Source organism: Neomonachus schauinslandi, chromosome 8 (assembly GCF_002201575.2).
Source record: "Neomonachus schauinslandi chromosome 8, ASM220157v2, whole genome shotgun sequence".
Lineage (NCBI taxonomy): Eukaryota > Metazoa > Chordata > Mammalia > Carnivora > Phocidae > Neomonachus > Neomonachus schauinslandi.
In genome coordinates this window covers 132124158-132150557 of record NC_058410.1, presented here as the reverse complement: position 1 = coordinate 132150557, position 26400 = coordinate 132124158, and the positions used below count along the sequence as shown (strand labels likewise).

Here is a 26400-nt window from a genome sequence, read left to right as displayed (position 1 = left end):
ACCTGTGCTGAAATCCACAGTCAGATGCTCACCTGACTGAGCCACCCAGGCATCCCAAGAGCACTAATTCTTAAGCAGAGTTCTTGGACAACCTGTGACAGTCCCCTGATGCTTGGCTAGAAGTTTGTATTCCTGGCCTTCACCTCTGACCTACTGAATGAGAGTCTCGGGGCCAGGTGTTTGGATTTTAAATGCTTCCCAGGTGCTCACCATATTCAGGGAGGAAGAGGAAAGAATCGGGGAGAATCACTGATTTGGGAGTGCTAACCTGCTTGGAGTACAATGCTGCCCAAGGCAGAGATATGATGCATCAGTTCCATCCAGCCCCTGGGCCAACGTCCACCCTGAGTGGTCAGCGGCATGGTCTCCAGGTTCTATTTCTATGCCCCCCACATATAAAAAGTACAAGACTAATTTGCAGGAAACCAATGTACTGAAAGCTACACTAAGATCTATTCACCTAATGACTAGCTTTGTCTAAATCTAACATTTGCAATTAAGGGACTTGTCTTAAAACCAATTTGTCTAATGGCACTTCCAATTTAATTTTATATTTACAAAAATCACTTATGGATGAGCACTTTGTGGATAAAAAGATTTCTTAAATCCTTGTGGGTGAATTTTTTCTGTTTTATTTGCTTTAGAATACTTTAAGTACATTTTCAGACAAGTTTGCCTAAAGAGCCTTTCTTCAAAATTTTGTCTCAAGCAATAAATACTTAATCAGATGTTTAGCTTTTCCTACCGACTTGATTCAGTACATCAGATTACTCGTTTCCTTCTTACTGATTTTCGTATGTCCTATGTGTACTGTATGCGTGTATTAAACAATAAAGGAAACATATACACAGTACTCATTTCTGCTTAATGAGGCACTGACATTTTTGTAACAAGGACAGACTGAGATAAATGGATTGGAAATGGACTGCATGACCCCACCATTTCTCTCCAAGATGCCAAATTCTTACGGCAGTGATTTCAACCAACCTCACAGGGAAGGTTTGGGAGAGGCGAATTCCTGAGCCTCAGTCTCAGAAACTCAGATTCAGTAGGTTTACAGTGGGGGTCTGGGAGTCTGCTTCCTAGAGAAGCTTCCAGATCACTCTGACCTCGGTAGAGACCACACTGAGAAAGTGCCCCGAGTTATTACCAGATGAAGCAGCACAAGATCATTACCAGAGTTTGTCATACTAAACACAGAAGATAAACCATAAAATCGCACACTCATTCAGCTCTGATAGCAACAGCAACTGCTTGATCTCTTTTATGTTCTGTTTTCCAATCTGTGAAATGGGGATGAAGATGTCATAGGCCTATTGCACAAATCACGTAAGATAAAGTGCATTCACTGTGTGGCATTGGGCCTGGCACTCCGTTAATAAACAGCAGTTCTGTTCCTGGTTGCTGTCATTTTCATCATCCCATGATGATGGGAGTGACTTCCTTAGGAAGGTCATCCAGCCTCCCCAGGGGGAAGGTGACACCACCAGGCTCTCACGGGCCCCGTATTTCCCTTTGTCACAGCATCTCACATACAGTCGATTTAATCCATTTCATTTTTCTTGGCTTGCTGCCGATTTTTATTCGCAGTAGGTGTAAGTGATGCATTAATTTTATGACATTGGGTGCGGCTCTTCCCCTCGTGGTCGCCAACAAGGAGCTGGGCCCAGCACATAGCAGGTGCTTCATAAACATCTGCTGGTTTTCTTTCTCATGGTGTCTTGAGAGCCGTGGGAAGAGGTAGAACTTAACGACCACTTTCTCCTACCCTAAGGCTCTGCTAATCAAAGTGTGGTCCGAGGACTGGCAGTAGCAGAGCCTCCTGGGAGCGTGTCAGAAATGCAGAGTCTCAGGGCCCAGCCCGGGCCTTCTGAATGAGAATGTACATCTTGACAAAGACCCCAGGGAGCCCTGCACAATCCACGCTAAGAAGCTATCCCCTCAGGGCCGCTCCTCTGTGAAGAGGACAAGTGCCCAGGGCCTTCTGGAGGAGATTCAGCTCCGGTGCTTGCTCTCTCAGGGCTGAGCAGGGCCTGTGGGGGGCTATTCTACTGCAAGTTGAGGCCTGTGAAATCACCATTGGGTTAGATCTCAGAAGAGCTGGAGTTTAATACCAGTTCCAAGACATTAGCCTTCCTGAGCCTCAGTTTGCTCATCTGTAGAAAGGGAGTATAACCCACTTCATAGGTCTGTTATGAGAAGTACAGGGATTAATGTCTACACAGCTTCTCCATGGGGACCAGCGGGCTGAAATCCAGTCTGAGGTCTGTGCTGGCATGGGCCTGAGTCATCCCAGAGGAAGGGGCAGCTTTCTGTGACTCATTCTTCCAAAGGGCACATTTTTATAGTTTTACAAAGTCCCTGAACAGGTCAGTGGAGGGCCTGAGTATAAAATCCCTCCAGTCTAGTCCTTGATTCCTTGATATGTCAAAGGAGCTCAACAAATGTAGTCTTCACTGATCCTGAAAAAATAATATATTCCCTGCCTCTGCCACAGGTTGTCGTGAGGGTCAGACTAGAGGATGTGGACACGCTTTGTTATCTGCCGAGCATGGCATTCCTCTGGCCGGTTACTCACGGGACTCTTGAGGCCCCTGTGAGCATCCCCTAGCCTGATGCTTCCTGTCTGGGGTGGGACGCAAGAAGCCAAGACAGGGACTGGGAGTGTTGGTGGTTTAGTATGTGGCGGTTCTAAGTAGGGAGGTGAAAAACTGGCTGAAAGTGAATGCAGTAACAGGAAAGAGAGCTTCCAAAGGACGGTCTCGGCAGGCTTCCCTGCTTGCAGCAAAGCACTGCAGGAAGAGAAAAAGGTGAGGCCTTCCAGGTTTCAGGGTGTTGTTCTAATGCATGGCGCCCTGCATCAGCATTAAGGGCTAGTGGAAAAGAACACAGAACTGGGAGTGACAGAACCTAGATTCTCTGCTGTTCCATGGCTTGGGAAAGAGAGCTAACCTTTTTTGGGATTCAGACTCTACCTCTAAAAATCCAGGGATGAAAAAAGTCTCCTTTGCCTCGACAGCACCTCGCTGAATAAAGGAACGTTGCATCTATGGGATGCATGGTATTTATGGACTGTTGGAGGACACACTCTAACTCCTTCATCTCTAATGATGGCAGTGGCTGGTCCTGCGGGGGCAAACACAAAGCTTTCTGCTTGCTGACTCAGAAATGCATGAGTCCCTCGGCAGCCAGACTGATCGAGATGCAGTTATATTCATAAAACTGTCTATGTTGATGGAGTTCCAGAGAACAAGGAGAATAAACTCAAACTGTGAGTGTCACAGAGCCATAAAACCCAAGAAGGCTGTTATTTCCAAACATGACACAGTTCTGGCTTATGACTCAGACAAGGAAAGGAAAACTCCAGATTACTTCTCTAGTCCATTCTTGTGCCACAGGACCACAGTCTCTAACAGAACCAGTCTGGGCTAATGGCACACACCTCTAGCCTCTCTTCTCTCTCTCTTTTTAAAAAAATTTTTTTATTGTGGGCGCCTGGGTGGCTCAGTTGGTTAAGCGGCTGCCTTCGGCTCAGGTCATGATCCTGGAGTCCCTGGATCGAGTCCCGCATCCGGCTCCCTGCTCGGCAGGGAGTCTGCTTCGTCCTCTGACCCTATCCCCTCTCAGGTGTTCTCTCTCTCTCATTCTCTCTCTCTCTCCAATAAATAAATAAAATCTTAAAAAAATTTTTTTATTGTTATGTTAATCACCATACATCATTAGTTTTTGATGCAGTGTTCCATGATTCATTGTTTGCGTATAACACCCAGTGCTCCATGCAGAACGTGCCCTCTTTAATACCCATCACCAGGCTAACCCATCCTCCCACCCCCCTCTCTTCTCGGCCTTTTGGCTAAGATCAAGTGTAGTCTCTCTTTTTCTTTTTTTTTTAAAGATTTTATTTATTTATTTAATTGACAGAGAGAGAGAGACAGCGAGAGAGGGAACACAAGCAGGGGGTGTGGAAGAAGGAGAAGCAGGCTTCCCGCCGAGCAGGGAGCCCGATGCGGGGCTCGATCCCAGGACCCTGGAATCATGACCCGAGCCGAAGGCAGTCGCTTAAGCAACTGAGCCACCCAGGCGCCCCTAGTCTCTCTTTTTTTTTACTAACACCTGCTGTCAAAGCCCATTTATAACCGAGGATGCATCCGGGCACTTGTCAATGAGAATAGCACTTACTTTCTTAATGAACAAGGGTGTTGCAACAATTTCTCAGCCATTTGCCAACCTGGTTTCGGTGGGTTAGAGTCTCTGATCTCCTTTTATAGATACAGGCCCTCAACCCAAGAACATAAAGAGACTCTACGAAGTGTACTTAGAACTTAAAAGGAGAGTCCAGAGTCACCAAAGCCCGGAATCAGATTCCCCCTGGCTGCAAACGAAGATGCTCACACGAGTTCCGTCAATTCCTTCAGACCATCCCAGGGATTCTAAGTTCGTTGGTCCGATGCCTGGAAAGGCCACATGTGCTGACCAACCCCTTGAGTTAAGAGGGATGGTGTGGAGGGAAACAAGTAACAAACAAGTGACTTGTGTTACGTGCCGTAAGCCTGGCTTTCTCTCCCAAGCCAGGCTGGCACGTGGAAACCAATGACCACCTGATGTTTGTGACAAACATGTCCTGAGACCTTCCAGAATCCTAAAATTGAGGGCCACGATAGCACACGTCACCAGCACCTGACTTTGTTTCTGAGTCACTTTCCACAACAAAATGTTTTAATTTACCCCTTCCAAAGACCATCTGGCAGATGACAACAAGGAGGGAAGAACATGCCTCACGGGTATGGAGATGCTGGGCAGTGGGTGGGGGTCACAGCTGGGTCACCCATCATCTTCGTAGGGCATGAAATTTGGTGGTTTTTTTTTTTTTGAAGTAAAATTACATATTATTCATTGTCAGAAAACTGCTCTTAAAGAGTGCCAACTCTAGGTATCCCTATATCGTGACAACAAATGCCTGTTGAGATCAGCATTTTGTTAGATTACAAATCATCTGCACAAAAGCCCATTATATGGTTTGATTTTGCAGTGATGAGGATGAGTGCTATTGCTCCCAGGGAGACCGGGGGAGGAGAGCAGTGTTCAACTGATAACTGAGCTATGGAAACTGAGGCTTCTGCAAGACAGGTACAAAGGACAGGAAGAAGGTTCTAGAGATGGACAACAGCAAGAAGCATGGACCCAACAGTGACCACCGGGAGGACAGCTATTTGTGACTATGCAGGAGAAGGCTGGGAGAGTCAGATCAAAGTCACGAAGTCATGAAGTGAAGCATGAACATGCTCATCTGATCTCAGAACACTGGAACCAACGAACAGATCGAGGATGTCCGAAAGTAAATTTAGATGGTATGAAATGAAATACTACATTGGGGCGCCTGGGTGGCTCAGGCAGTTAAGCGTCTGCCTTCGGCTCAGGTCATGATCCCAGGGTCCTAGGACTGAGTCCTGAGTTGGGTTCCTTGCTCAGCGGGGAGTCTGCTTCTCCCTCTGCCTCTGCCCCTCTCCCCTGCTCATGCTCGGTCTCTGTCTCTTTCTCAAATAAATAAAATTGTAAAAAAAAATACTACATAGACCTTATGGAGCTATAAAGAGGTAGAACATTCAGGGTGAAGGTGCGAGTAAGTTCAAGCCAGATCCTTAGATATTATAAACAGAAAAAAAGGATGGCTGCAATTCATCTTCAACCTTGCATCTACCCGATGCACAATACTTATTCATTGTTGAAGGACGCACTCCTAGCTCCTGCATTTACAGTGAGGGCGGTGGTTGGTCTAACCACCTGCACCTGGCGCATTACAAGGGCATTGCCATTTTCCCTTGACAATCCCAGCATGCATTCTGACACCTCAGTCTGGACCACAAGTTTGACTGATGCATGACTGTCATGTTCTATCTGCTACTCTAATAAGGGACTGCTTTCCATCAGGTATCGGGGCTCCTTCAAGCTCTACAGAAGCATGAGGATCTGATTTTGTTCACGGCACAACTCAGAACCCGAGAACAAGGATCCTGCTACGAACTCATGGGCAAATGATCATCCAGCACCTCCTTCAATGCCTCCGCCACAGGAGGTTCTCTCTCTCGCAAGCCCTCCTGTTCTGGGGCTCCTCAGTGCTAGCTGAGGACACAGCAAGGACCAAGGCCGACTCCATCCCCACTCTCAGGAAACTGACCCTGGGATATTAACACTATGTCCGAGAAGAATGAAGGGCAGCAGCTTGGTGCCCTTTGCAATTTCCAGTTGACAATGGCCATGCCCCAGTTTCCTTTATATTTTCAGTTACACCTCCAGCCCCCAGCATTATTGCCCATCGGATCCACAAGAGCATCAAGGAGACAAGCTGGGTTGAAATCAAGCAACTGCTGCTAAATGTCCACAAAACATGCCCACTCCTCCTCTAAAGTCAAATCCTTCATCATGGCATGCGAGGCTTTCGACAGTTTCCCTTCAGCCCACTTCTGGCCTGATCTTGGATTACCTCCCTCCACGAAGCCAGCCACGCTGGGCTGTTGGCTAGTTCTTGAACATACTGTGCCTCTCACGCAGGTGCCTCTGTGAACTCTGCCTCCCAAGTCACAATGACCTCCTTTCCCCTCCATGACCTTCAAAATGTGACTCATCTTTATGTTTTAAACACATCCTCCTTTACGATGTTTTTTTCTGATTCTTTCAAAAGGATTCGGTCTCCTGCTATTTGTATTTCTTGAGAACCATGTTTATACATCTTCATATGAAGCATTTGCTGTAGCTTATAACTGTCTACAACCCCTAGAGCTGATGAGGCAACACTGCTTATAAATTATATCAAGGCTGGCGGAGCACCTTGCACAGGGTGGGCCCTCAAAATGGAAGTGCCATCCAGCCTTAGAAAGGAAGGAAATCCGATCACAGCTACAGCATGGATGGACCTTGAGGGCATTATGCAAAGTGAAGTAAGCTTCTGATAAAAAGACAAATAACTATAGATTGCACGTATCTGAGATGCCTCAAATCCTAGCAGCAAGAAGTAAAGTGGTGGTTATCAGGGGCGAAGCGGGGAGGAAAGGAAAAGGGGAGTCATTTAACAGGTACAGAGCTTCAATTTTGCAAGATGAAAAAGTTCTGGAAATCTGTTGCTTAACAGACGTCAATCTAGTTACCGTTACTGAATTGCACACTTACAAACTGTTGAGAAGGTAAATTTTATGTTATGTTTTTACCACAATAAAAAAAAAAGTGCCAAGTGAATTCCATCTCCAACCTAACAGAGTGCCACAAAAAAAGAAAGGTATTTTGTTGTCATCTTCATGCTGGTCACAGAGGTGAGAGGAGAGAGGACCCTTTAAAAAATGTTTTGTTTTGTTTTTTTTATATTTTTAAAGATTTTATTTATTTATTTGAGACAGAATGAGAGAGAGAGCTCATGAGAGGGGGGAGGGTCAGAGGGAGAAGCAGGCTCCCTGCTGAGCAGGGAGCCCGACGTGGGACTCGATCCAGGGACTCCAGGATCATGACCTGAGCTGAAGGCAGTCGCTTAACCGACTGAGCCACCCAGGCGCCCCTAAAAAATGTTTTAAGAGAAAGTCCTCCCATGCACCAAGAAAGAATTTCTGCATCTTAAGAAAAGGAAATTAAGACTGGAAAAATACAGAAAATTGAGGATAAAGAGTAAATTTGGGTATATTTCCCATTCCTTCAAGGTATCAGTTACCCAGAGACTATGAACCTTAAACCTCTTTCTGAGGCCTCTGGGTTGTAGTTCATGTTTTCCATTTAAAGGCAGAGATGAGGTCCAAGGTCACCGTGGTCCAGTTACCAGTTTTCTTGTACTTTCCGAGTAGAATGCAAGGAAAAAGGCAAAAGTAGATGATTTTGTAGGATTGGAGAGGAGGCTGAAGGAGGAGAACAAGGAAGGTGGGGAGGATACTGGAGAGAAATGGGGACACACAGTAAGAGACCCGGAAAGGAACAATGAGATCACAGATCAGAATGTCACTACAGAAGAGTATGCCGTGGACAGTGTCCACAAAACTCAAGAGACAGTATAAACAGGAATGTTGGTTTTGGTGTGACGAGCTCTGGATAGAAGATTCTCATTAGACACGTGAGGTTGAGACGTACCAGAGGGCATGGATGCCATTTGCCAGGTAAGTCTGCAGTTGTAAAAACTTTGGAATGTTGAAACTAGCTATCGACCAACACAAGTTCCTTGTATTTCAGGGTCTACAGACAAAGAAACCCTGGGCAGGTTCACATTAGCAGAAGGACTTATTTTTAAAGGATCAGCAACACTTCCTTTTCTTTTCATCCTTTCTTTTAAAGATTTATTTATTTTAGAGAGAATAAGAGAGAGGGAGAACAAGCAGGCGAGGGGCAAAGGGAGAGGGAGAGACAGCATCTCAAGCAGGCTCCACAACGACTTGGGACTCGATCTCCCAACTCTAAGATCATGACCTGAGCCCAAGTCAAGAGCTGGACGCTTAACCGACTGAGCCACCCAGAGACCCCAACACTTCCTTTTCTTTGCTGAACTGCTAGTCTCTAACTGTGGCCAAATGCTTCCCACATGATTTGCCCTGTTCTTGATTCTTACAGACTATTTCTAGCATGTTCTTCCAAACCCAACCCAACTGCATTCAAGTCCTCCTCTTCATAATCAAGTGCCTTGAGATTACTTATTTTTGAAAGACTGGATACACTTTTGTCTTTGAGTTATGCAAATAAAGAAGCCAATTTCCTTTTTTAAAATTTAATCAATCAATCAATTTATGTATTTATTTTTGAGAGAGAGAGAGGGAGAGAAAGAGTGCAAGCAGTTGTGGGGGGGGTGTTGAAGGACCAGAGGGAGAGTGAGAAAGAATCTTAAGCAGGCTCCACATTCTGCACAGAGCCTAACACGGGGCTTGATCTGAGGGTCTTGGGTCAGGGTCATGACCTGAGCCGAAACCAAGAGTTGGATGCTTAACCGACTAAGCCACCCAGGTGTCCTGAGAAGCCAATTTTCTAAAAACAGACTGAACACACAAGGCCAAAAGAATCCAAAGGAAGCTCATGATTCCATTGTTTAAAATTTTAAGAACAGATATCTTAGTGAGGATGGTAGAAACAATGGTTATGAGTAAGAACTCTGGAGTAAAACAAAGTGGGTCCATCTCTGCACTTACACTCTGTAACCACTGACCAAGTTATTTAACTCATCCAAAGAATTTCCTTTTCCTCCTCTAGGGAAGAGAGAATAACAATAATAGCATGGACTCCATAGGACTAAACGATATGCTGTAAAGTTCTCAAAAAAGGGCAGCTGCCGTCATTATTACCCAAGTGTGAACGGCAGACTGTGAAGTCCAGCTCTCATGGGAGCTGATTATCCTTCATTCAAATGGCACCTACGGGGCCCCTAATCACAGGTACCATATGCAGAGCCATGGATTATTCATGCAGCGTGTCATATCGGACTCCTAGAGCCAGGATGGCTGGAGAGGTGACTGATGAAGACTTAGAAAGATAGGAGAGAGTGGTTTCTCCCCCACCCCCCCGCCCCACTTCAATCAACCCTTTTCCTCTGGGGTCCACCATCATCCCAAGAAAGACGCATTTTGAGAATCATTCACCTCAACCATCTGCATTATGCAACCAGCTCTGCTATGCACCGTACTTCCAGAACGGAAGGGATGGAATTTGATGCTCCTCTATTACATGCAGTTGGAGACCAGGATGATGACAAGGGAAGAAGAAAGATCGTCTGGGAGAGCAAGTAGGCTTCTCTCTACTTGCTGGCGAAAAGAGCAAATTCGTCAGACAGTCTCCAAGTTCCTAACGGTTTTCCTGATAAAGGGGAAGCGCATGCTGAAGCAGAGATATTTCTGCTTGTTTTTTCCTGATCATATGCTTGGAAGTGACCCCAGGTCAGGCTCACGCTTTCTCTAGGATCCTACCGGACCATTAACCGCTGTCACTCTCTATTAATCATGCCTGGTGTCTTTCAAACTGTCTGTGTTCCCTTTCAAAAATGTCAACAGGACAGCCGACAGGGAGAGAGAGCATGCTACAACTTAGAAGTCTCAATTTAGAGTTCTAGAATTCTTAGTTTATTAATTTCTTCTGACAGAGCCCAGATGTCTCCAGAGTAATTAGTAACAGAACAGGGTTAATGTAGCTGCCTCACGGTGATGCAGATTATGACTGATTGTTCACTTACAAAAATTAAGCATGTCTAATTGAGTTTAAACCCAAAAGGACAGCACCAGGCTTGCAGCCCACAGATAGCTCCACCTATCTTGTCTTCCTCCTATTTCAGAGGCTATCAGATACTACAGCATGGTAAGGATTATTAGCTCTTATGTATTTTTATCCATCTGATCCAAGCTATCTAGAGGTGAGGTTTATAGAGAGTAGATAAGTCCACTCTCCTTGGAAAAGGACGGGGGAAGCCAGAGATTGGGCTAATTAAGATAGCCTCAGTCTCTCATGTATCAAGAGCCCTGCGGATATCAGGCTGCCCAAGTTCATGGCTCACAGCTGAAGATGGGAATGAAGTGTGTCTTCATCAATTAGATAACTAGATAAACTAGGGGATGTTGTTGGCTAAGAAATTCTGTCGATTCTTCTTTTAAAATGTCTTTTCTATTTTTCTGTTCTCTCTCCTCCTGCTGTGATTGGCCAGATGCTCGTGAGCTCATATTTCAGATACAGGAGTAGCTCTCCCCATAGTCTCCCTGGTTCAGATTATTCCATTTAATTCAACTAGTGATTCTGGAGAACGAGGCATAGGGCTAGCCTTTTTTAGGCCTTCCACCGTCTCTTTCTGTTCATTCTACACAGTGACCCAGGAAAATCTTTGAAAGGCTAGTTTTCATCACATTACTCCCCTGCTCAGAAACCTCCAAAGGTTCTCTGCTGTCACGGGAACAGAATCTACATCCTCATACGCCTTACCTAGTGAACCCTTTCTCAATACATCCTGAGACGGACCCTCTGCCCCAGCTCGGCCACTGGTCATGGACCCAAAACAATGCCATCTCTGGGCCTCTGAGCAGGGCCTTCTCTCCTGGAATGTTCTCCCCTCATTCTCTATAAATGCCCTTTATGCTTGAAGGGACAGCTCAGGCTTCAGCCCTTCCATGCCCTTTTATCGGATTGCACGGAAATCCAACTGATACTCCGGAGAGTATTTTGGCACTGTATTATGTGTACATATAATATAGATAACATACAAAATATATACATGTAAAATTTATATATTAAACTGTCATTTGCATCCACTTTGATACCTAGCACCTGTGTGACGAATAAATATGAACTACATACAGGAGTTTATTTCGCAATATTTAATCTTCAGGGAAATTTGGCATCAAAGCCTTCAAAAGCCTACAGCTCTTCAAAGGTATATAATTGATTTCTAGAATTAGAATAAGCAACTCTAATCTAGAATGAAATTAGGAGAAACGCCGATGCTTATAAATCAATGTATGCCGCTGAGGATGTTCACTGTGGTGATTTTTACAACAGGAGATGGGAGAGTCCACAAGGGGCCAAACACGTAAATCCTACTCCACACCGGGCAGCTAACAAAAGCATGTTGGGGAGTATTTATGAACATGAGAATCAGTCCACAAGATAGCACTGCATGCAAAAAGCTGCTGATAAGAGACTATGTATAGCAGGCATTTGACTTTCATTAGACAGACAGATAAAACAGACAATGGTTATCTCTTAGAGGCAAGTTTATGAGGGCATTTTCTCCTTTGTGCTTTTCTATGCATTTACATTTTGGGGCACTGGACTGAAGTGTTATTAACGTGTTGAACGGTTCCTTTAGATGGAAATGTGCTCTTTCAAACCACAAACATCTGGCTTGGATGGACACACACGTGGATAGAGTTGTTTGACTCAATCTTGTGTTTAAGCTGGACTCGAATGAAACTCAGCACCACATGGGAGACACCCTCCTATCGCAGAGACAACATTCCCTGGGTGAGGAATTAGGAAGCATGAGGTCTAAGCGTGCCCCCGCTGCAGAGTTCCTGCTAGGCCTGATAATGGCACTCATTTTTCTTAAACTTCAGCTTTTCTACTATAAAAGAGGCAAATATTCTGCCCTACCTCTATCCTCACCACGTCTCACAAAAATGTACAGAGATCAATTAGAAACTACGAAAATATCAAGTGCACTATAAAAAGGCAGCTGATCAGATGGAATGGCTCTCAAGGTTAGAGAAACAACCCCCTGAAATCTTTACTCTTTAATTAAACCCCAACGTTAAATCAGAAAGTAGTGTCTGATTCATGGGCGGTGAAGTACAACTTCATTAGATGCCCAATTTAATAGCAGTGGGTACGTTCACTAACACTTTCAACATGAAAATGTAAAAATCATTTTAGGACAAAACTTAACTCGTCTTTTAAAAGTATTTCCCACAATACACAATACTTTGCAGATTGTCTCTACTTTTTTTTTTTTTTTTTTTTAGCAGAACAAACAGCACAGACATGAATTTTAATAGAGGAAATACGCCGGGCTTCAGATCAGTAATTTAAAGACAAAAGCTTTAAAGCTTTGGCAAACTCATTACAAAGGGAACAAGGTACGACTCTTCATCTTTGCAAAGATTTTGACATTGAACCTAATTCACCTCGATGGGCAAATCATCGTGAGTCAGTCACACAAATACCAATGTACATATTTACAGATACACATGATAGGGGCTCTTGGCATATGGCTGGTGGGTGCATTTCGAACGCTTCTTGACAAAAACACACAAACCCAGATCACGATTGCGTGTACCAAGACGCACATGGAAACACCCAAACGTCCCACAGAGCAACCTCACCGGAGAGGTGCAACAGGGCTCAGATAAAAAGAAAGAGAATAAGAGATTATCCCTTGAAGGGAAGGTAGGGCTGCACGCCCCCGGAAGACATCTTGACTCACCTGTTAAGTGGTTGGCAATCTTGGCAGTGGGTTTGGGAGGCAGGGCGGGGGGTTGCTTGAGAAGGGACAGCTGCTTCACTGGGGTCTCCTCATGGTCTCCAGAGAAAGCAGCAGGTTTTTTGGGGGGCAGTAGCAGGACTGGTTTGGCTGAAGGATCTTGGGACAGGAGGACTCCAGACTCACTGGCAGAGGGACTCTCTTCAGACACTGAGGGGACAACCACACGACACACAGGAGACATTACACAAACGCAATGCAGGTGGGGCCGGCAGGAGCACACAGGACCGGGGGTGTGGGTTAGCAACAGAGCGGAGCACCGACTGTTCCAGGCCGTCATGAATGTGGGGAGAGTTAAAGAGAGGCTGCTAGAAATCCAATAAAGCGGGGGCGAGGGAGTGGAGGGACACATCAGGGAGGTTGAGGCAGTAAGGGAGAGGTGGAGGGGGGGAAGAGGGGGGAAAAAGGAAGAGGACATTTTCTCCAAACTATCCCAAGCTTCACCACTTCAACTTGGCATTTACACTACGCCTTCTGTGAGTGCTCTAAACGTGACTCATGGGGCCACGGCAACAATCCATGGATGGCAGGTGCAGTGGGTCAGGGACAAAGTGCCCCTTCTGAACCAAACCAGCACCAAATGCTGGCATCTTCCCTTGGGCCTGTTTGCCCTTTGTCAAGTGGAAGACAGAGGAGATTCTGGGGCCTTGTTTTTGCCCACTGGGTCTCCCCGGGTCTGGGACATGAAGCAATGAAGCAGTCTAGAGGCTGACAGCAGGCCGGGCATCCCCACATGCCCAGAGTGGCTGCTCGTCCAGGTTCTGGGGCCAGCCAAGCAGTTGTAGGGGATCCTATAAACTCTGACCAGACAAAGGATGCACCAAGACAACGTCTTCCTGTCTCCCCGCTTCCTCTCTCCTCTCAGTTGCCGGAATGATGATTTTCTGTTTGATTTCCCCCATTTCTCTTTGTTCGGCATTGGGTCTGGCTCTACCTTTCGGCCATGGGAGACCCCGACTGGCTCCAGTTAAGAGCTGTCCTGGGGCGGGGGGCGGGGGCAGCCTGGCCAATAAGACTGAAACTCTGAGTTCACTGGGATGACAGATATCCCTCCAAGGGTCAAATCTGTGTGATTCCAATGTCACAAGAAAGGTTGGATGAGAAACACAATTCACTGCTTTAAGTTGGAAAAACCTGCTCAGCCTGGAGGGGAATGTAACTCAGGTGCAGAGTGTCCTGCTTCTCATCGCTGCTGATTGGCATGACTCCAGTGACTCTCCCCTGACCTCTTCTTCCTCCCTAATCCGGGTTGCCATGTCCCCTGTAGCACCAAGGTCCTCATGAGTGCTCAGTTCTCCCCCTCTCCCAAGGGATGCCGTTATCATCAGGTCCCAAAGTGGAGCATGGAATTGACTCTGTGACCCCAGCTCTCCCATCTTCCCACCTGAGCCCTGCTGATGCAGACTTTGCATATGGTGTGGAAAAAGGATGTGGTCTTTCTCCCCACACTCTGGAGATTCCGGGAGGTCCCTCCCCCTCCACCCCACCAAGGCTTGCCTCTTGACAACAGGGACCACTCCTCACTGGCTGTTGGGAGGATCCCACCTTCTGAGGGAGTGAGTACTGACCATTCAGAGGGCTTTGGACCAAAGAAGTAGCGATGGTCCAATGGTACCAAATATCACCTGTCAGCAGCATACGAGTTAGCCAGTAAATTGTATACAATTTAATAGCCAATGAACACATCCATTGTGTACAGTAAACGGATACAATTTGCTAAACTGATGCAACCATTAGCTGGTATATGGAGACTGGGCTTAAAGGCCATGCCAGGGTTTTACAAACACGTGAATTAGATAGGTATCCTTTAGAAGAAGTGTAGGATTCCTTAGCTTGAGCTTAATAGAAACGAGTGCTAGGGAAAAAAAACAAAAAACAAAAACCAATGACATTTTAAATCCCCAATAGTACAAAAACAGGGCCTTCTTCTTTAAAGACATTAAGATTCCAAAAAATGTTTTTGAAAAACTACAGAACAGTAAGTGTAAATATGTACTGATTGGGCAGTTTCGTCCCCATTTCCAGGAGATTCTTAGGCTTGGGGTGGTGCAAAACAGAACTCCAAGTCCAGCCAGGCTACAGGTCTCAAATGCCACATGCAAGTCAACCAGGGGCATTACCTGTCCCATCCATGATGTCTGAAGGCTGGAGCACCTCGTATGAGCAGGGATCCCTGGGCATGGGAACCGGCTCCATTTCGGACAGGGCTGGCAGAGACAGCTGGCTGGAACTCAGGGACTGTCCGTTTTCCAGCGAATCATCTTCGTTCGATATGGAGAGCTCCCCATCTGTGGGAGCGAGAGGGAGATGGCACAGTTAGACAATGCCCGCCTTCCAGGGAAGGGTGACAGTTATCGTCGGCTAATTGAATCTAAATGTTTTTGAACAATCTTTATCAAGGTCAATCTGTAAAATCTACACTTGTTCTTTTGCTTTTCAGATACTTATTTTATTTTTAGACATATGGCATCGGACTATGAGGGTGGCAATTATCAGTGACCTCTAGCAAATTGCCTGTTTTCATCTTTCTAATCATAACTACCATATTTTGTATGTATTTTTTTTAATGAAAGTGAATTAAAATTAACTTTTCTTCCCAATTTTGGAAAACCTGGAAAAACTGAGCAGGCCTCAAGGATTGGAAAACCAGGATTAGGAATGCCTACTTTAGGGAGCCAAGGGCTTCATGCCACTCAACAAACACCAGATGCATGGTTCTCTAAGGCTCTAGGAAAAATGCATCGTCTTTTGTCTTTACTCCCGCCAGCATCCAATTTCTCCAGGCAGATAAACGTTTAGGAGCTCGAAGCTCCCCCAGGCTTCCCTCCTGACAACAGGGACCACTCCTCACTGGCTGCTGGGAAGGTCCCACCTGCAAACCTTCTGAGGGAATGAGTACTGACCACTCAAAGGGGGCTTCAGGCCACAGCTGAGGGCCGCAGCATCCTAAGGATGCTGGAAGTAAGTGCCAGAATTCTCCCAGTGCCCACCAGTGGTCACGCCCTTGAGGGGAGCTGACTTTGATCTTGCTTAAAGCTCCTCAAAGCAAGGGGCCGGCAGCTAGTTAACACCACGGGAGACGATCAAAGGCTCCCACACAATGGCCATTTGTCAAATCAAAATTCCCCCAGTGTGATTTCATCCTAGCCCAGGGGAGTCCTAAATAAAGAGGCATTAAAGTCAAATTAATTTTTAAAGAGGACGGAAAGCTGTTCCAGTAAGATGAATAAATATCCAGATGAAAGACTCCTAAGTTATGCTTAGTCAGAAACAGAAACCAGCAAAGCAATTACCTGCCTTAAAACTGGAAGAAAGAGGATTTACTTGTAGAAATGAAACAGTGACACAACTCCAAGGTGGATCTTGTATAAATAATCCTTTTCTTGTGCGATGCTCCTCCCAAGGCTTTAATTTTATACACAACAATATGTGGTGGTAAAAGGATGCTCCTCCAGCCCCCTCCCTCCCCAGTTAGAACTGGCCTGATGAAACACGTTTAACAGAGTCATCTACAAACCGACAGGCTTTCGACAGCATAGCGTTCAAGGACATAGGCTATTTCACCTGAATCTTGTATAAACATGGAAAAAAAAATAGAATAGATATGCAAAAAAATCATCTGAGACAGACGACAGAAAGCACTGACACACTTTAAGATTGTGGTTTTCTCCCCATTTTCTTCATTTGGCCTTTCTGTATGCCCGGAATGGCTCGGCAGTTAGTATAACGATAATTACAAAATGATTACTACTCCCTGTTGATAAGAGAAGAAGCGCAGTGTGGACTCTAAGTACTCAGCCAAACCAGGAGTCTTCAGGAGGGAAGGGCCTCGGGGGTGCGTTCCTGCATTGCCGTCCTGTCGGGGACGGTCCCTGGTCCCCTTAACACGTTTGAATTCAGCATGTTCACACTGATGCTGTGGAAAGTAGCACCGTCTCATGTTCCCAGTTGGTGGAATAATGATGCCGCTGTCATTCAGTTTAACACATCTCCAGGAAACCACTTTGATTTTTGATGTTCCCAGTGTAATAAAAGTCTCGGTTAAGACAACCCGAGGAGGAGGGGGTGTTTCGGGGCCACTGCCAAGTTCTGCTTCTTCGGGGCAATGATAGAATCAAATGACTGCTGTACTTTTGGGCAGGTAAGAAGTACCCCAGAAGGGGCGCCTGGGTGGCTCGGTCATTAAGCGTCTGCTTTCGGCTCAGGTCATGGTCCCAGGGTCCTGGTATCGAGCCCCGCATCGGGCTCCCTGCTCAGCGGGAAACCTGCTTCACCCTCTCCCATTCCCCCTGCTTGTGTTCCTTCTCTTGCTATGTCTCTATCTGTCAAATAAATAAATAAAATCTTTAAAAAAAAAAAAAAGTACCCTAGAAGCAGTGCTAGGGAAAAGATACAACTGTAGTTGGATTCCTTTAGACTCTATGAATCTCGGTTTCATCAAGGTGGCTGGCTTAGTGCTGGAGGCTTTGCTAATATTGGAGAAGCAGTCCTAGGGACATAGAGACTCTCAAAAAATTTAGCTCCCCATAGATTAAATGTACCTTTGCTAAGTTGCAAAGACCCAAACCGCTTTGGAGAGGAAACAGTCTTGGTAATTCCACGGTCATAATTTCTAAAAATACATTTCCACCAAAAAGATAAAAATGAAGAAAAAAGAGTAAGACAACCTAACAGGAACAATTTATTTATTGGTACATATATATTTTTTAAGATTTTATTTATTTATTTGACAGAGAGACACACAGCGAGAGAGGGAACACAAGCAGGGGGGGTGGGGGAGGGAGAAGCAGGTTTCCCATGAAGCAGGGAGCCCGATGTGGGGCTCGATCCCAGGACCCCGGGATCATGACCCGAGCCAAAGGCAGACGCTTAACGACTGAGCCACCCAGGCGCCCCTCGGTACATATTTTTCATGGTTGTGATCTTACTACGCATTGGATTTAATGCCTTTTTTTTTTTTTACTATTATAAACATTATAATTTGCATAATTATAATCTTAATGATTATATTGGATGAATAAACTGAATTTTATTTAGCTATCTTCCTATGGCTGATCATAATGGGGTTTCCCATGTTTTATGATATAATGAAACAGGAGGCTCTGCCAATCCCTTCCCTGCATAAAGCCTTTTCTGCAATTAGAATTCTCCCCTTTTAGGAGAAATTCCAATAGACAAAACTTATGTGTATTAATATTTTAATATCTAAGTGACAGATACTTGAATCTTGTAAAATTGTTTTGTGAAGGGTTTCTCTATTTACATAGCATCTGATACATACATCTGATCTATGGACAGATCACATGAATTTCATAGCTTTTGGTCATTTCTTCAATATTGACCTTCATAACCATGTTTTATCTACCTACCTACATATATATGTGTGTGTGTATGTATATATATATCTGTATCTATATATATCTATATATACACAAATATATATATCTCAATCTAGCAGAAATAAATTGAAACCATTCAACAAGTATGACAAATCCATTATTAATATCATTTATGACCAAGAATGGTAGTGACAAAAGTGAAGACCATCTGATTTGGATTCATTTAATACGGGGCTACAATGATGTTGCCACTGTTAAGTAACAGCTATTTTAAAATTCCTCTTGTGACCTTTTCAAACATACACAAAAGTAGAAATAGTAATATAACTGACCCCATTTACTCATCATCAAGCTAAGCAATCAGCTGGGAATTCCCAATGTTTGGTAATTCCAAATTCTATTAATTTGAAGAGTATGTAACTCTCAGTGTCCTTTCTATTTACAAGCACGGTTTTTATTGGCATTTTAATTTGCGTTACTAGAAAAACTTTTTCTTTTTTAGAAAGAACCTAACCCTCCCGATGAAGAGGAGTCTCATGGATTATTTGTACCTTCATCTATCAAGATCATCACTGTCTCTTGTTATGGGGGATGAGAAAGAGTTTGCTCTTTATACTAATATTTAAAATAATATTAAAAATAATATTACCCTATATAGTATTAGAACTTATTTTGATGTTTTACATGATCTTCTAAAATGAGCTGTAATAATGGTTTCCAAATAGCACACAACAACTACCAGTAGAAGGAATGAGTAGTGGGAACAGGAAGAAGGGGGAAGGCTCTTGAGACCAGAGGGGTTGAGACGATGCTTCTCCGGCTTCAGTGGGCATCGCAATTCCCTGGAGTGGGGCTGGGTTCCACCCCCAGAGTTTCTGCACCGGTAGTTTTGGGGTGGGACAGAGAATATGCATGGCTAGCAAGTTCTTGGGGGATGCTGGAGCTGCTTTGGCTGCTCAGAATTCCACACTTTGAGACCCACTGGCTTGGAGGTTAGGAATCAGAGATGCAAGAGAAACTGGGACGGCAACAGTGCCTTATCATGATGAGGTCTGGAGCAGGAAATGCCATTTATGGGGCTAACACGGAACAGAGACAGTTGGATTAAACCTCAAAGAGGACAAGAAAACAGGAGGTTGCATTTGTCTAACCAGGGATCGTGAATATGAACTTGTCACAGAGGAATATGGGACTGGGGAGAGCCAGAGGGGAGAGAAAATTAAAAATGTGAGCCAGCTGCAGACATATTTAACAAGGTAAAACCGGGTCACAGAAGTGACAAGAGAACATGATGCGGAAGTGAGTGTAAGTCAAGGTTGTAAATTTTAAACGATGAGACACAGAAAGCAATGGATCTAAGCTATAGAACTGGTCATAGAAATTGTACCAGCCTTCTCTTCGTGAGATGTAAGAAATGAAGATGTTGGTAGAGGCAGGTTAACAACCAAATCAAGGACAGTGAAGGGAAAGGTGACGGTGAATTCATTCATTCAACTGGCAAACATCTGTCGAGAGCCTGTAATTAACAACACGCATCACAACCCAGAAGCCGCAAGCTCTCACAACGACCTTGTGAGTAAGGCAGACGTTTGCTTTCAGCACCTTTTTTTTTTTTTTTAAGATTTTATTTATTTATTTATTTGACAGAGAGAGACACAGCGAGAGAGGGAACACAAGCAGGGGGAGTGGGAGAGGGGAGAAGCAGGCTTCCCGCGGAGCAGGGAGCCTGATGCGGGGCTCGATCCCAGGACCCTGGGATCATGACCTGAGCCGAAGGCAGACGCTTAACCGACTGAGCCACCCAGGCGCCCCTCAGCACCTTCTGATACATGTAGAAACCCCTGCCTGGTCTGCTGTCCCCCGAGCCCTGGAGCTTTACCACAGCCCATCCTGCCTCCCCTCCCACAAACCAGGCACGGCGCCAAGTGCTAAGGGAGGACAAAGACAACACAGATGAAGAAATGCAGAAACACAGACACCCGGAGGAATTAGTGTGAGAGGTGGAAAAAGAAGTGAGAGTGGGAAGAAAACCCTGAGACGCTGATGAAGAGAAATAAGAGCTGAAGTAAGATACAAGACTTGTGCTCTGCACAGAAGACCACGTATTTGAGGGGGATTTTGTCTCGCATGGAATTTTCTTTAATGTTCTGAAAGTATGATTTACGTAACAGTTGTGATCCAGAGAACTGGCTCAAAAGATACATTAAAAAATGTTTTGTTTTGGTTTGGTTTATGTAGGAGTTATATCCATCCACCTAGAACCAGATGTCACCTTTGTGTCTATATTCAAGGGTTTTTTTTGTTTTAATTTTCCTCGATTATTGTTTTGCTTTAGGAATACTCTCTGGTTTTAGGGTGACTGACACCTTCTGATCAATGAAATTTTCTCAAAGCTTAAGCTTAACTGAAGTTTTTTTAAAAATTTTATTTTATTATGTTATGTTAGTCACCACACATCATCAGTTTTTGATGCAGTGTTCCACGATTCATTGTTTTTGTGTAACACCCAGTGCTCCATGAAGTACGTGCCCTCCTTAATACCCATCACCGGGCTAACCCATCCCCCCACCCCCCTCCCCCTCTAGTTGTTTTTTTAAACATGAAGGTCACATGGAGAATGGGCAACAGGAATTCTTTTAGGTTTTCACAGATAGCCACGGAACAACATTTACGTTAAACAACATTAAAAATCACATAAAAGATATTTTGTTCTGAGAGGGCTCACGGTTCATGGCGCTTTGAAGTTGAAGACAAGAAAGTATCAATTTTAATTCTGAAAAAATATTTTATTTTTTAAAAGATTTTATTTATTTATTTGAGAGAGAGAGAGAGAGCACAAGCAGGGGGAGCAGCAGAGGGAGAGGGAGAAGCAGAATCCCCACTGAGCAGGGAGCCCAACGTGGGGCTTCGTCCCAGGACCCTGGGATCATGACCTGAGCTGAAGGCAGATGCTTAACCGACTGAGCCACCCAGGTACCCCTAAAAAAAATACTTTAATATAAACTTAAGCTCTCCCCCCAAATCTGATTTTCTAGGATATGCATATGGATTATATAAAAACCTATGTTTAAAAATGCATTTCTAGTTGGATAAGACATCTTTAGTTAAATAAATAATAGTTGACTTTGAGTATAAAGTATTGCCTCACATCTATACATTGAACCATTATGGCAATACATTTCACATGAACCAAAAAAAAAGTAAAACTTTAAAACTAGAATACATAGTATAAGTAAGTGTGCACACACATATTTATTTATTCAGACTGCATAAGAGGGAAGCCAGATGGAGAGTTGTTTTTTTTTTTTTTTTTTTTTTTTTTAAGATTTTATTTATTTGACAGAGAGAGACACAGCGAGAGAGGGAACACAAGCAGGGGGAGTGGCAGAGGGAGAAGCAGGCTTCCCGCGGAGCAGGGAGCCCGACATGGGGCTCGATCCCAGGACCCTGGGATCATGACCTGAGCCGAAGGCAGCCGCCTAACTGACTGAGCCACCCAGGCGCCCCCAGATGGAGAGTTTTTGGCTTACAAAACTTTTTGATTTTTAATTTGCAAAATAAAATGCTGTATGCCAAACATAAAAAGAGCAGTGTCCTGGGGAGACAGGAGCAAACACAGCTAATAGAAGACGGACTATTCCAAGTATGGAGAGTATGTGTACAAATAAAAGTCAAGCGTCCCAGGTGCCTCCTGGGAAATGCAGAGACTTGCTGGGAATGAAAGAAATGCAAATGAAGTGACCATGTGGGTGGTGCCCAGACATTAAAAAATGTATCTGAAATAATGTCAAGTACAAAAGCAGAATGGAGAACCATGTGTACCTGTGGATCGGGATCACATCAAAATGAAATATGCGTGCAGGCTGACTAAGTTCCTAAGTAAATTTGGCAAGATAGAAGTGGAGTTTAATGATCATTAAAACTTTTTTCCTGTAAAGATGCTACTACATTTGTAAAACAAACAAACAAAACAACGTAAAAACTGCATGCCGCTTTGTTACATTAAATGAAAAAATAATAGTTTTCTTTGGAGGGAAAACCCCTTCCTCACTCCTCTGGTTTCTTGAGGAGGCACTGATTTTCCCTAAGTCCTCATTTTTTTTTTTTTTTGGCCTGGCTTCTTATCCTTCTCTGCAGTGACCTCATCGCTAGGTCCCTGTTTCTCCACGGGGTAGAGCGGATCTATCCGCTGGGGTGTACTCTGCATTTCTCCTCCTCACCTTAGCCCAGACTTTCTTCTTGGGGGGCCGACATGAGGTCCAGCTTGGGGGGAGGGCACGAGTCATTGTCAATGGCTTCCTCCAGGCTAGCCTTTACCAAGAGCACTAATATTGGACCCTTTAAATCCTTAGGCATCTGGAGCCTCAGGAGAAGAGAATGCTTCTTCTATCTCAGGTAAAAAGAAACGGAAGGTGACAGACAGGATGGTGTTATAAACCATGCTCTCCGTGTGTCCTCGAACAGAAGAGTGCTGGTGAGCACCCCTAACTCATTCTCGGGAGGGCTGTGTGGGAAGAGAGAAACAGCAGGTATGATGGAAAGAACCCAGACTCTCAGCACGGGGAGAGCCTTGTTCTTATTTTTGCCATCACTGGCTTGCAACAAGTCACTGAACTTTTGAGACTTTAGTTTCTGTCCCTTGAAAACAAAAAAGGGCTGTGTTGGATAATGCCCAACTTCCTTCCAGATCAAAGTGCTATGTGTAGGACAGTGGGAAGAAATGAGAATAAGTACCCCCCCCCAAACTTGCAAATAAGCCTAAATAACAGAGAAGCTAAAACAGCAAACATGTTTCATTTAGACTTTCTTTTTCTTGTCTGACTTGCTCTCTTTGGGTCTATCACAAGAACTGGGAAATATATTAATGGAGTTCAGGTTTATTGTTTGCCAATAAAGTATTATATTTTTATTAAAAAAAACTGTTAAGTTTTAGCATAGAGCTAGAAGCCTGTGTTCTACCCACAAAGCCTCTCTATTATATACAGTAGAAAGACAGGGAAAAAAATGGGACAGTGAAAGGGATGGTCAAAGAAATATTTTTAAGCATTTTGGAATGCCAAGTACAATGCTGGACATTCTCTATCTAATAGTAACAACCCCTTAAACAACATGTTGGGAATTTATTATGAGCCAGGTACTTTTTCATTTAATATATACATAAAACAGTTCTGTGGGGTTGGTACCAAAATTCCTGTAGAAAGGAAAGTGAACACCAGATGGTTTAAATAACTTATGTAAAATCATATAATTGGTAGGTAATGAGCTAGTAAGTGGTGAGAGTATGTGATCTCATTTAAAATGACTTATTTTGAGATTTTACTTCCTCAAGGATGGGGAAAGAACAGTATAGCAATCCTTTATAAGTAAGACACGTAAATGACAGAGTTAAAACCCAAATTCTGCTACTGTTAAGTCCTTGCAACAGAGAAGAGTGAATGACATCATGAAATCCTGGCTACATTTATGCCCCCATCCTAAAGAACATCCACTACCTAAGTAAGTGAAGCATCATGTGTCAATCTTACACCAGAAACCTGAGCAGCATTAAACTGCATCTTTGTTGCTAATGCAAATGTGTAGAATCTACACAGGCACGCTGGTGAAAAATTCAAACACATTTTCAGTTACTGGTGATCCTCAATGGCTATCATTAAAGCAAACCCAAAAAGTGAATCCACCTATGTGAAAGCAGACCATTAGCTTTGTGAAGATCCGTAAGGAGAGCCTACTGCAAGCATTTGCTAACTCGTGTTTCCCTTTGAGACAAGAGCCACTATTCAGCCCATTCCATGTTCTCATTTTAGCTTCCCAGACATGCTCTTTGACCAAAAAAGGGCACCTCCACCGGGTGGATGATGAGTTAAAGTGGAAGGTGTTCTCCCAAGAAAGTGTTCCTCTCGTAGTGGTGGTTCTAATATTAGTAAGGCACGAAGTAAAGACTTCATTGACTTCTTTTTTCTGGAAACTAATAGACTTTTTCCACTAGAGCAGGAAAAAACCCACCCCTGAAGGCGGCAGAGTCACTGTTTTGAAACCCACAAAGGTGTCAATTGAGCCACAATATACAGAGCTTTGGTAAAGCTCCCATTAATCCCGACCACCTTTTAAATCATTGTAATCAAAGCTCCTAGAGGCTCTCATAGCCAAATGATTTGCGGAGCAACAGTTAGCTAAGAAAGAATTTATCTAAGGATTTTACTGAAAGGTTAAAAGCTTTAAACCTAAGAAGTTGGAAATGGTTCTCTGGCATGTGTCAACTTTCGTGGGAGCTATTTTCTTCAATTTGCCTGAGTTCAGGGAATGGATGTAATTAAACTAAAATGGTGCTACAGATAACATTTTGTAGAATTTTAAACATGCACAGAAAGCAATACATGCCTCTCAAACACTGCCTGTTTGCGAATGAATGCATCTGATTCCTGAGTATTTAGAAAGACTTGAACTGAACATCTTTGCAAAAGCAAAACAAAAAAAAAAAACCCCAACACACACACACTCTCTCTCTCTTTTCTGGTGGGCTTTCTTTTCCACTGTGGAAAAGTCATTGTGTGTTTGTTGGTCTCTGTGTTTACAAGTCTCTGTGTATCACCAGGATTTGAGGCAGACACTAGAGGATTCTGTAGGATCAGGGAACCTGTATGTTAGGAATCTACAAGTTAGAGAATCTTCCACTTGATTTGCAGCTACAAGTCTTTGGATTATTCTGACCAGCTGATACAGAGGAATGACTGTGCAAGAGCCATCTGTCTGTCTGACATAAGCATCTTTGTAACTCAGGGTCCTTTTGAACCTACTGCCTTGAAAATCTGTACAAGATGTAGTTCAATATCAGAATTTAATTGATGCTGCAATACTCGGGACGATTTCTTACACAGAATGGAGTGGTACATGTTTTTGTGCTCAGAGAATCACCTCGCCTTTTTTAGCGTTGCTACTGTTCTGGATTTCATTTCCTATTTTGAAATTAATAAGAGGCCTTTGCCTAAGCCATTAAATATGTGAGGTGCAAGGACTTCCTGTCACAAAAATGACATTGACCTTGGGGAGCTTGTTTCGGTTGCACTTGCATGCCGCTGTTTTCTGCTGGATTTATCAGCATTTCCCGCCTCTACTGGACCTCATGGTAAATACACCATAGCTCACGTGGATTCTCAGCTGCTTGCAGGGACTGCAAACTCCTCATTGTGTCACATGGTGGTGTCTCTCTCCCAGAGCTGTCTTTCATCTGTACTGGGGACAGCTCTGCCTGTCCCCCATCTCCACACCAAAGGCCAATGGCTCTTACATCATCTATCCTGATGAAGTATGAAGGCTCTGACCATGATTTCCAAGCAACGACTCTGGCTCTAAGGTTTGTAGCTGGAAGAGGATTCACCATCTTGCTATTCCTAGGCATTTTGATATCAAAAATGCAACTGGGGCGGGGACTGAATATGAAACGAATGGGATGTCACAGCTTCTCCTCTATACTATTATGTGATCATGTGACTCCCAACAGAATCACACTGCAGCGTTGTGCAAGGGGCCTTGCACAGTTATTAGGGTAGCCCAGCTGCAACTGGAATCCAAGATTAAAAAAAAAAGTGCTCAATGGCTAGAGTGGGGGAGGGAAGTGACAGGGGCTGGCCATTTCCAGACAGGGGTAAGCAACTCTGTTTCTCTAGCTGGGTTCCCCAATATAGGGCACCCACTAGCCACAGGCAGCTATTCCTAGTTAAAACTAAATAAAATTTAAAATGCAGACCCCCTCAGTCACACTAGCCACACCTGAGGCGCTCAACAACCACGTGAGGCTAGCTAGAGGCTGCTGGGGTGGCCAGCACAGATGATGCCAGAACATTTCTGTAACGGCCGAAAATTCTACTGGATGGCACTGCTCACGAGAGACTTGAAAATCACAATCATGGCCCTGATGAATATGAAAAAGGGAATGCATTTCTGGAACTGGAGGCTAAAAGGCCCTGGCCCACATCACAGTAAGAGGGCAGTTTAGCGGATAATATTTCCAGCTGAAAAATTAAGAGAGGGCTGGGGAGCGAAGACGTGCTCCGGGGTGCATGCGGATGGAAGCAGCAAAGGGTTACGGAGGTG

General features: G+C 44.3%; 1 protein-coding gene and 1 pseudogene across 1 annotated transcript in view; one reads left to right on the top strand and one right to left on the bottom strand.

Moving 5' to 3' along the window:
• PHACTR1 (phosphatase and actin regulator 1) overlaps window positions 1-26400 on the bottom strand; it is a 558362-nt gene that overhangs the window by 71357 nt on the left and 460605 nt on the right. Inside the window, exons 5-6 of the mRNA XM_021696829.2 lie at window positions 15091-15258; window positions 12914-13120 (exon numbers count right to left, since the gene is read on the bottom strand). Coding sequence (XP_021552504.1) covers window positions 12914-13120; window positions 15091-15258 — 375 coding nt within the window. The remainder of the gene's footprint in view (window positions 1-12913; window positions 13121-15090; window positions 15259-26400) is intronic.
• Window positions 3834-3952, top strand: LOC123325664 (annotated as a pseudogene).